The sequence below is a fragment of the Aphanomyces astaci genome (assembly GCF_000520075.1).
Source record: "Aphanomyces astaci strain APO3 unplaced genomic scaffold supercont1.17, whole genome shotgun sequence".
NCBI classification, from domain to species: Eukaryota; Oomycota; class Saprolegniomycetes; order Saprolegniales; family Verrucalvaceae; genus Aphanomyces; species Aphanomyces astaci.
In genome coordinates, this window is record NW_009798280.1 from 1 (window position 1) to 11,248 (window position 11,248).

General features: G+C 46.1%; 6 protein-coding genes across 6 annotated transcripts; all 6 read left to right on the top strand.

Moving 5' to 3' along the window:
* Nucleotides 1-125: 125 nt before the first annotated feature.
* H257_07871 (hypothetical protein) lies at nt 126-760 on the top strand (the record flags this gene model as incomplete). Its single annotated transcript, XM_009833558.1, has 2 exons — nt 126-412; nt 442-760. 2 exons carry the CDS (start codon nt 126-128, stop codon nt 758-760), a joined length of 606 nt encoding a protein of 201 aa, XP_009831860.1.
* Nucleotides 761-1,810: 1,050 nt separating this feature from the next.
* H257_07872 (hypothetical protein) lies at nt 1,811-2,329 on the top strand (the record flags this gene model as incomplete). The annotated part of the gene is made up of 1 exon (XM_009833559.1): nt 1,811-2,329. The coding sequence occupies one exon, from the start codon at nt 1,811-1,813 to the stop codon at nt 2,327-2,329; it is 519 nt and encodes a 172-aa protein (XP_009831861.1).
* Nucleotides 2,330-3,039: 710 nt separating this feature from the next.
* Nucleotides 3,040-3,492, top strand: H257_07873 (hypothetical protein; the record flags this gene model as incomplete). Its single annotated transcript, XM_009833560.1, has 1 exon — nt 3,040-3,492. The coding sequence occupies one exon, from the start codon at nt 3,040-3,042 to the stop codon at nt 3,490-3,492; it is 453 nt and encodes a 150-aa protein (XP_009831862.1).
* Nucleotides 3,493-6,666: 3,174 nt separating this feature from the next.
* Nucleotides 6,667-7,710, top strand: H257_07874 (hypothetical protein; the record flags this gene model as incomplete). The annotated part of the gene is made up of 1 exon (XM_009833561.1): nt 6,667-7,710. The coding sequence occupies one exon, from the start codon at nt 6,667-6,669 to the stop codon at nt 7,708-7,710; it is 1,044 nt and encodes a 347-aa protein (XP_009831863.1).
* On the top strand, nt 7,711-7,992 carry H257_07875 (hypothetical protein; the record flags this gene model as incomplete). The annotated part of the gene is made up of 1 exon (XM_009833562.1): nt 7,711-7,992. The coding sequence occupies one exon, from the start codon at nt 7,711-7,713 to the stop codon at nt 7,990-7,992; it is 282 nt and encodes a 93-aa protein (XP_009831864.1).
* Nucleotides 7,993-8,659: 667 nt separating this feature from the next.
* Nucleotides 8,660-9,105, top strand: H257_07876 (hypothetical protein; the record flags this gene model as incomplete). The annotated part of the gene is made up of 4 exons (XM_009833563.1): nt 8,660-8,708; nt 8,783-8,849; nt 8,903-9,005; nt 9,064-9,105. 4 exons carry the CDS (start codon nt 8,660-8,662, stop codon nt 9,103-9,105), a joined length of 261 nt encoding a protein of 86 aa, XP_009831865.1.
* Nucleotides 9,106-11,248: the final 2,143 nt, after the last annotated feature.

Here is an 11,248-nt window from a genome sequence, read left to right on the forward strand (position 1 = left end):
AGCAGTGGATCTGAACAACTTTTCAGATAGAAGGCACCTTATCTCAAAAGTGGATGGACGTCCAAGGTTGCAAGATACAGATATATCTACGGATATTACAGGTCCTTCATTCTCTTCTTTGGTTGATGGCTACAACAATTGACGAAAGCGACACCACGCCGCTTCCCACAGGAAAGTTCGCATGTTGCCACGACATCACGCTGCTCAAACAGGTGTCCCTGTCGCGACCGTGGGAGGGTGAATACGGGAAGGTGATGACGATCTGGGCCGAGATTGCGGCAGAGTTGAACCGCATGCCTGGATTTTCAATGGTGAAGAAGCCGGGCTCGCTGAAGACCAGGTTCGAATACCTGTTGGCAAAGCACGAGAAGGGGGAGAGTGCGTCTTTGCGCAAGTCGGGGACAACCGAGGAGTACTCTGAACGTGACCAGCTCCTGACAGACATCAGTTGCGCGTGGACGATTTTGCCGAGAACGAAGCCGTGCGCAAGGATGCTGCGAAGCGGAAACTGGAATGCGTCGAGAATTCGGGATTGATCATGCGCCAATTGGCCATGGCAGAGCTTGAAATGTCTGCCGAGAAGACCGAGGACGCTGAGATCACATCGATCAAGCGGCGCAAGAAGTCGAAGAAACCAGCTCCAACCCTCGAAATAGCGAGCCTTATGGGCATCATTCGTGAAGGCATTGAGGACAAGGAGCGGCGTGAGGCGCAGCGTTTACAATATGATCGTGAACAAGCTAATCGCCATGTTGAGTAGCTTGCTGCGCAACAACGTGTCTTGGTAGATTTAGTTGCAGCGATTGCTAAAAAATTGGAATAAAAATATTTGAGTCCGATTAGGAATAATTTCAACCTAATTCAAATTCAAAATAGTGATGTAGACCAACAATTAGGCCATATATAGGAGTTTTGACGAGTGAATATGCATATTTTCCACCCAATGTTGTTTTGACGTTGAAATCACTTTGAACGTCATATTTTTATTGTAATAGTATTGAATTTCATGTTAGTGCAAGGATTTCCTTTTGAAATTAACTTGCACTTGTAACCGTCAAATTGGTTCTAAACTAGGCAATTCTAATTAGGAATATTTCTTAACTAGATTACATCACACAGATTAGATCAAGTATTCATTCAAATTCAATCCTGGAGGTGCTACATCGAAGTACATTGAGATTTGATTCCCCTCAGCTTTGAGACAGATGTGACAGTTAGTCAGGAGTGTGGCCACATGCCACAGGATGCCTACGCGGAGTTGGTCGATTGTGAACCGGAACTTGTGCGCTGCCGTGGCGTTGTGCATGTCACGGTCGAAATTGTTGTTGTATGAGACTATTGGCTTCTCGGGCCTCATTCTCATGAATTTGGATGCCATTAAGCCTTGAATTACGGTGAGAAACATGTCGAAATCACCATGGCATTACGCAGGCAATAAGGGACACCAGCTCTCTATTGCGAAGGATGCGCGGTTGGGGCATTTTTGACCAGGAACGTAATCCGGATAATCTACAAGTTAACTCAAAACCTTTCCGAAAGTACTGATATTTTCGTCAAAGTTGAGATTTAGATCTGCCCGAAAGTTTGAAATTGCTTGGTTTTCAGTTCACTTCCACAAGTTGAATCTTAACTGAACAAAAACTGGTCAAAACGAAATTCCCGTATAAAACAATACCATACAAATTTTTGAAGGGTTGATTTGAATTTACACGAGGTTTAAATTTTTGAACATGAGGCTGCATTCACCTCGCTTTGACAGGCTAAGAAAAGCGACTCTCGATTCACGAGAAGAACTTGTTTCGGGCATATTATGCGTCTCACGTGCCCATTAAGACAACCGCCGTGTAGCATTGGGTCGCGGAACATTTTGGCCACACGCTCCACATCACGAATCCTGAGGGACAAGCGCAAGATCGAGACCTATAACATAAAGGAGGAGTTGGCAAAGGGTCGGTACAACGTTCAGGGGCCAAAATACCCTGAATTGGACAAACAAGTTGCCGAGTGGGTAGTCATGGCGAATGCAAAGAATGCATGCGTGACTGGCGAGCTAATCGCGAGGAAGGGGCTCCAAATCGCCACCGAGCTGAACCTACAAGATCAAGTCAAATGCTCCCATGGGTGGTTGTACGCTGTTGACGTACTGACTGCCATGAAGTGGTCATTGGACGCCTGGGAAAACGTCACGTCAACGACGATTCGGAACTGTTGGAATCATACAGGTATTGTACCCCGAGAGACGTTGATGGAGCACCTCCAGTCTCTTCACATGAGCTCCGGTCATTTGCTGGAGCGATTGCTTAATGAGTTTGATGTAAACGACTGGTAATCCACCAAAAAACCCTTCAATTTCAATATTTTGTGTCACCTTTATGTCATCAACTTCCTGCAATAGTTTATGTCATTGCATGGGTGCAAGCCTTGGAGGACAACTGTAGTAGATGTTTTCCTTTTGACCGTGCTGCCGACTTCCTACGCCACAAAGTTAATATCTAAATTCATCTGACGATAAGAAACGGAGATATATACATACATATCGGGTTGTAGTACTTCGAAGTAGTTACTTAAGTTTGGCTCAATTCCTTGTGCTATTGACTGCTCAAACGAGCTTTGCACACATGCAAACATACCGGTACCGAGTACTAGTACTACAGTACAGTACTTAGCAGGTATACGAAACACATATGATACCGGTACTGTACTTGTCTACCCTATCTGGACTAATTCCCCCACAGCAGGGGGTGCCTACCTTCAAAACTCCCCAGACCTACCTTCTTTGGGGGAATTTTGGAATAACGGATACTCGTCCGGATAATCTAATTTCTTCCACAGATAAGTCCGTTAGCCACAACCAACGGTATAAACCATTTCTGTTATGAGTGCGAGAAGCCGAACAAGATCAAGTGCATGATGGACGAGTGTGGTTTCATCACTTCGTACACGCACTTTACAAGCCACGTAAAGGCAAAGCACAAACACGTTCCCGAACATCGGAACATACGTAAGATGTGGTGATGCGAAGTAAACGATAATGGTGAAATGCAGACGCCCGGGCCGTCGACAAAATGCAACGACGCCAAGCCCATGTTTGACCCACCAGGAACGCGAAGCCTGATCAACCAAGCAGATCACGACATTGCAATTCAGCTGACCAAGAACAATGCAGTTGGCGTGGGAGCGCTTCGGCTATTGCTTTTCGTTTCTCGCAAGCTGGGCGGCAATCCAAATGAGCTGTTGCAGCCATTTTTGCGGTACCGTGATGACGAATCGGGTGACTTCGACGATGGCGAGCAACCTTCTGGTGACGATTACGGCGTGGACGGCGACGACAACGAACAGGGCGGCGAGTTAGTACCCCCTGTAAAGCGCGCTGTTTCATCAGTTTCGCATGGTGCCGAGTTGGAAGCACCCACACCAAAGCGTCCAGTACCATTGAACGATGATGCCATGGTTGACCGACGCTTGGCCAGAATGGCAAAACAATTGCTATGATTGGAGTAATACGTTTACTTTCTATGAAGTTGAAAACTATTTCGAGTATTACAGTTTTCACAACTACATAAATGTTTTAAAAGTTATAGAAATTCTAGTTTTACTTTAGCATTTGAATTTTGTTAACATTCAAGTAGTTTATGTTAATATCCAGCATTTACTGTAAACAAAGAGCTTAATGACGAAAAAATTACTACATTAGGCGCTCCTAGCTACGCATTCCGTTTGACCGTTTACGCTTTCTCGTCTTCGGACAGGGTTTTGATGGGTTAAAGTCTGTTCCACAAACACTTGGAGCCTGTGAGCGAGGATCGCTGTCGAGGTCTTGTGGTGGCACTGGCACAACATGCGACGCATACAGCAGCTTAAAACGAGTCGCTGAGTACACGTGGTCAAAGTACAACATCGGAACCAGCTTCATGGCATTGTAGCAACGAATGGCATGGATGCAGGGCTTCTTCGTGTCGAACCACGTGCGGCACTGACACGTCTTTGCCTCGAGATCAACCAATCGCCAGAGATGAGGCGTTATAGCTTGAGAGTCGAAGTACAACGCCAAGAATGTTTTACATGGCTCGCACTCTTCAATCTATATATGTTTAAGGAATGAAAGGAATGGTGTATCGTACCACAATACCCCGCGACTTTGTTAACAGCGTTTGGTACAGCTTATGGTGCACCGGGGTCATCGATCCCTCAGGCCACTTCGCATTCTTGATTCTACGTTATGGCATGCATTAAATATGAACCAGTCAAGATCATGCACAACTTTTAGAAATCCTTATGCAAGTTATATAAGTTGTAGAAATACTAAAAACATATGTAATTTATGATATGCACTAGAGTATTGAACGAATACCTTCGCTCGTTAATGTTCTTTAGGAGATGTAGCATGTAATGGAAATGCAACATTACAGCATCCGAACTGCGGAGCTCAGTCCCCAACCACTGGTTGGCTGACTCGCTCATGTTGGATGTGACTTTGCCAAACGTGGACGGCGGAAACGCGTATGTCACCCAATGTTCGACAGGGATTGTCAACAAATAGTCGGCAGCATCTATTAGTCATTACAATAAGTTAATCAATAGATTTGTGTGGTATTTACCAGGGTTTAGCGCTCGTAGTTTTTCCATGTGCCGTGCAAACGTTTCATGACTGTCGGATCGAGCTAACTTGAACGCCAAGCCTTCTTCCGTACAGGACAGGTGCCGTCCTTGCGCCGTGTTGACGTTGGCAACAATATGGCGCAAGCAGTTCTGTGTGGAACGCCAGGACATTCCGCTTTGCAGGCGTTGGTGAGACCTACACAACCAATGTATTTTCAAATTCTGAAAGTTATAAATTTAAAACAAATGATGCAAGTTATGAATAATGTGAAATGTATGAAACTTTCAACTCTCAAATACCTTTTAAACGATCGGACACAAGGACAGTGCTTGACAGCGGAAGTCCAGCGTCTTTCAACCATCGCAAAAACCAAGCCCAATGCTTGTCGTTCTCGACTGGTACGACAGCAATCCCTAATTGATATAAGTATATGTTGTAGTTTAATCGCAACGTATCCAATACGATGAGATGATTGTTGGGATCTTTGGTTGTTGCAAGTAGCATAACTCCATTATGCTACATGCAACAACCAAAGATCCCAACAATCATCTCATCGTATATTTGAATTCATAAGATCCTTTAAATGGGCTCCTAAATGAAACGGCAATACATGAATGTTTGTAAATATAGTTACACAGCTTTAACGTCAAGCGCGATAACATTCTGACAGTACTCAAAAGCATTAATACAGAACTTCGGGATGAGCGCGCTGCGGTAGAATGATCCCAATCTTGTTTCAACAAGCGCAAACGTCCTTGGATTGCGCGCCTTCAGGAGCTCAAAGTAGCTCCCGACTTTCTCAAACGCCATGCCCACTGAGCCGTACAGATGTTTCACGAGTTCTCGCTTGGCACGACTTGCCGATGATGTCGATTTCGTTTCGCCGCTTGCTCGCTGAAAGTGGACAATGATTTGCTTGCCGGTGAGTCGTCGTGGATCGGAAACGAGTTCCATAATGTTCCCATGTGTTTGAAGTGTTTCCACAATCTAATAGTTTTATGCGTTTCATTGTGTAGTACTACTACAAATAATACAACATACCAACCCTTTTGAAACAGCAGGGTGACATTTCACCCCCGTACTTTGAAAAAGTGGGTGATTGTGCATCAAATTCATCGATGTGATAGACGCAACCTTATCACATCTCACAGAAGATCGAACAAAGAACTCGCAACTCTCCGTAGAACAAATCCACTTTGCTGTTCTCGCAATTCGATACTTCTGGCGAAGGCGAAAGCCTTGCTTCAAACTGAAAGTGTTCATGCACTCCTTCAAATACACTAGGCTCCCGAAGTCGTGACCTTTCACAGAATTCAAAACACTTTTTGAGACGTAGTCGTGTTCGCTCTCAGGAGGCCTTGTGAAGTTCATCTCTACGGCTAGAAGCAAGTACTCGTCAGAAACGAAGCCACTCATACTGTAGTGGTGTGTTTGCAAATGATGTCAATCGTCAGTCACTACAACGGTTAAAATTATGAGCATGCGGATAGATTTAATGGTCCTGACGATGCGTACCACTGTTCTTATCTGTGCAATAAATTCGATTATCCGGATGAATATTCGTTATTCCAAAATTCCCCCAAAGAAGGTAGGTCTGGGGAGTTTTGAAGGTAGGCACCCCCTGCTGTCGGGGAATTAGTCCAAATAAAACATTAGTTTTATATTATTGCATTGTCAAGGGTCAATACTGTACTGTGTGGAGGCTGCAACAGTGTCACCAACATCTTGAATAGGTGACGCAACAACAATAAACATGTACTTCCTCTGGTCCGGAATGAAGTACACCTTTTCGAAAAAATTGCACAAGTCTATCAAAAATTCACTAAAATCGGTCAAAACGGTATAAACAAATAGAGGAATGAACAACAAACACACGGGTATTTTTAGAACTTTTTTATTGGCCACCAAACACAAGAAAGGACAAGTCAAACATCCAAAATTCATGACAAAAATCTAAAAAAAGCCGTAACTTCGTCAATTCTGCTCCAATCGATCTCAAACCACGTGGAATCGCTTGCGCTTGGTCCGTAGATATGCTTAGCGCAATTCGCTACGCACGTTTCACCATGACTCCGCCCACGACAACCAAACGCCTTACCGATGCACAGCGCACTGAGCAATACATTCGACCCTCACTGCTGAAAGCGGGCGACAGGATCAAGCACGGAGAGCTCAAGAGTCTCTGCAATGAGTTCAAGGTTACAAAGGGAGCCTTGGCTAAGCTCTGGAAGCGAGCAAGCGAGACTCTCGATGACCAAGGCACCGTCGACGTTCGTTCAGGCATCAAGGCAAGAAGTGGCCGACGACGTAAGACCCCATTGATTGTCTTGGAAGCAAAGGTGAAGGCGGCTCCTAGTTTCAAGCGCTCGACGCTCCGATGCCTTGCTGAGTCCACCGGAATTGCAAGGACGACGTTGTGGCGGCTGCTGCAGTCCAAGGTCATGAAGCGATGTACGAGCCGCCTCAAGCCCATGCAAACGGACAAGCACAAGTCCGACCGCATGGCGTTCGTCCAACGCCACCTACGAACAGAAGCATCGGGCAAGCGATACTGGCACGACATGCTGGACACAGTGCACATCGACGAGAAATGGTTCTATGTGACGAAACAGAACCGTCGATACTACCTGTGGAGTGACAAAGCTGTGCCAACGCGGAAGTGCCGATCCAAGATGGATATCATGAAGGTTATGTTTCTCACTGCTGTTGCGCGGCCAAGATACGACGCGCGAAACAAGCGGATGTGGGATGGTCGTATTGGAATGAGGCCTTTCGTGAAGACAAGGCCGGCGCTGCGAAGCAGCAAGAACCGCAAGCGTGGCGATGATGTTACTGAACCATTCACAGTGACACGGGACGTTTACCCGTCCTTCTTGATCGACAAAGTCATTCCGGCTGTGCGTTCCAAGTGGCCGTCAAGCATGAAGAACCAGATATGGATTCAACAAGACAACGCGAAACCCCATGTTAGCGTGAACGACCCTGCTGTCATTGCTGCTGGACGCCAAGGTGGGTGGACCATCAGCCTGTGCTCACAACCAGCGCAAAGTCCAGACCTGAACGTGTTAGACCTGGGTTACTTCAACGCTATCCAGAGCCTCCAACACTAAATGGCCACCTACACGTTGGACGACGTTGTCGTGGCTGTCGTCAAGTCGTTCGAGGAACTTGAGTGCACCGTTTTGGACAAGACGTTCATGACGCTGCAAAAGTCATGGAGTGCATTTTCAAGATGGGCGGTCACAACGATTTCAAGTTGCCGCATCAAAAGAAGCATGGGCTCATCAAGGAGGGTCTCTTACCAACGCGACTGGAGTGTGATGAAGATGTTTGTGCAGCGGTTGATGCCATGGAGGAAAGAAGTGAGTTTGAACGTCGTGTTGACGTTCTGAGTGACCTACTCGACAATGGTTGTCAAGTTCAAGGTGAGGTGGACTTGTCCAATGTCGATTCCATTTGCTCCCGATTAGTTGGGGTTGATTTAGATGGTGATGAGTAATGAATGCATCATATCATGGGGTCTTCGGTCGTAAAACTGCAATTTTGAATAAACATACAACTTTTCAAAAAAATTAATTCCAATACAAAATTCAGTATAAAATTTGCACTTTTATAACGGTATACTTCATTGTGGACCAGAGGAAGTAAATTTAGTACTTGGAGCATGAACGCCTGGAAGCGTTATGCCGGCGACATTGAAACTCGTCCAGCAAATCTAACTGGCATCAATCGTGCGTTATGTACTGTACGTCTTACGTGTGGACAAGCGAAGGCTTAAATCCACTAGAGTACTGTAGGGTATACTGTGCTTGTATTTATGAAACTAATGGACATCCATGTTTGTTTACTTCGCTAGCGTTAGATAAGGCCCTGGTCGGGGAACGTTTTTGTCCATGTCTCTGCATCGGAAACAAGGATGAATTCGTTTTGATTGGATAGAATTATCCGGCAACCGGATATTGTTCATGCTTTAATTGGATTGTCAAGCGGAGACGAATCGTTCACGCGCGTTCATGTTTCACACCATCAGTCAGTAGCACTTGCAATTTGGAACACCCCATGTCAGAAAGCACGACCCAACTCGACGTTGACGGTGCCGACGCCGAAGGTAGGAGCACACATACTCATTCATCATACATGTTTCCATTCACACATCAACAACACGTGCGGCACCAACATTAGTGTCCAACGAGAACCCCGATAAGCCGCCAAAACGGATGAAGAAGCTAGCGCCGCGGGCGTTTCTCTGGTGCGACCAAAGCGTCTCCATGTTGTTCGCTCTGCGATACAATTCGCACCTAGCGTCCCGATTAACTACGGCAAGCGCGTGGCGTATGTGATGCTGGCGGCTGAGTTAAGCGTCGAAATGCAGCGTGAATTCACCGCAAAGCAGGTGCAAGATAAGGTATGATTGAATTATATTGTATCAAATATCATATACGTGTATTCGAGCAGTTCGCAAGATTGAAAACGGGACGGTCCGTGTCCAAGCCAAGTTTGGCTAGTCCCACGGGGAATTTGTCCAAAGCTGCTCGCTCTCCCAATGCACTATGACATTATGCTGGAGTACTGGAGTTCCAAAATTTGGGTACAAAAGGGAATCCCTCATGAGCACAGATGATGCAACTTTGGACGATAGCGTTGTCGACTTGAATGGTATAAGTATAATATACTTCCTCTGTTCCATAAAGAAGTTGACAACCGAAGGGGAATAATATGTATATGAGAATTTGTATGCTTAATTTATAATAATACTCCTGAAATATGAATTTTTATTCATATTTGCACTTTTACGACTACAGGACATGCTGCAGATTTTCTTCGTCGACTTCTTCAATCGCAAGTTCTTGGGCCATTTCACAAATTGCGTTAACATTGCTCATGTGGACATGCCCTTGAATAGTGCAATCAGACTCAAAGAGTTCAATCTTGTTGTCGACGCGCCGCTCGTAGTCAATGCGCTCCTCCATGGCTTCAATGGATGCAGCAACATCCCTGTCGCATTCCAGGCGGGGAGGGAGTGAGCCGTTCACAAATAACGTGTCCTTCTTCATGTGCTGCAACTTGTAAACATTGTCGCCGTCTATTTTACATACATACTACATCACCTTCTGCAACGTCATGAACGTTTTGTCCAAGACGCGCATATCCAGATCAGAGAAAGCAGAATGTACCGCCAACACCAACTCTTCAATTGATGCGTGAGGGTTTGATGTTGCAGACACTGAATGGCAATGAAAAATCCGAGGTCCAGAACGTTCATATCCGGACTTTGAGCTGGTTGACCACACAATTTGATGTTCCATCCGTCCATAGAGCCTGCAATCCGAACAGCAGCATCATCAACGCTGACATGGGGCCTTGCATTATTTTGTTGGATCCAGATCACACTCGATCGTTGCCGCGGCCATAGCGATCGAATCGCTGGGATAACCTTGTTGACAAGGTAGTCTCGGTACACCTCCCTGGTGACCGTCGTTGGTTCAACAACATCATCGCCACGCTTGCGGTTCTTGCTGTTGCGAAGAGCTTGACGCGTTGACGTGAAGGCCCATGAACCGATCTTGCCGTCCCAATGAGTTCGCTTCGTGCTGTCATACCGCGGGCTTGCCACAGCCGTCAGGAACATCACCTTGATGATGTGATTCTTCGACTGACACTTTCGCGCAGGGACATCTTCATCCGACCATAGGTAGTACCGTCGATTTACTTTGGTCATATAGAACCACTTCTCGTCTATATGGACGTAGTCCAACATGTCGTGCCAATACAGGGTACCATTTGGATGGCGGCGCAAAAACGCCTTACAGTAGGCCAATCGGTCGTGCTTGTGCTTTTGCGTTAGCATAGGCTTCAAACGGCTGGTGCAGCGCTTCATGGCCTTCGACTTCACAAGACGCCATAGCGTTGTCTTTGAGACCCCAGTGGCAGCGGCAAGAGCGCGAGACGTTGAGCGACTGAATGCAGTCTGAGCCTTCACGCGATCTTCCAGCGACGCACGATCAAGGGTTACAGGCCTGCCACTCTTCTTCTTGATCGTTGAGTCAAGGACGGGATACCCGTGGCTGGCTGTGGTGTCGGTCCCACGCTTCCAAATCTTGGACATTGCTTGGCGGGTCACACCAAACTCCTCGCGTAGTGCTTGGAGCGCTCCTGGCTTCGCTCGACCGTTGGATCTCATCACTGACATTCGAATGAAGATTGCCGTCCGCTGCGCGTCCGTCAGTCGTTTGGTGGTCGTGTCTTGTGGCATCTAGAGCAGCCGATAACTCAGTTTTGAAATCTGAATAGCGCTAGGTATATCTACTCACCACGAGCAAGCGATTGCGCGAAATTTGAAGTCGATCGGACAAGAATGGAGCAAATGACGTAGTTTTGAAGTTTCGTCGACGTCGTCGTGGATTTGTTGTGCATGTTATCGGGAGCCTCACAGCCAATAAAAAAACGAAAATAGAACCTTTTTCAGTACGTTAATGCCTATGATTTGGGCTTCCATGCGACCAATTAGGCTTCGAAACGACTGAGAAATAGATTATTAAAAATGAAGTCAACTTCATTATGGAACAGAGGAAGTATGTAATTATGAATACTCAGATCTTAACGAGACGTCATAACAATACTATAGACGAGGACGATGAAGTTGAAATA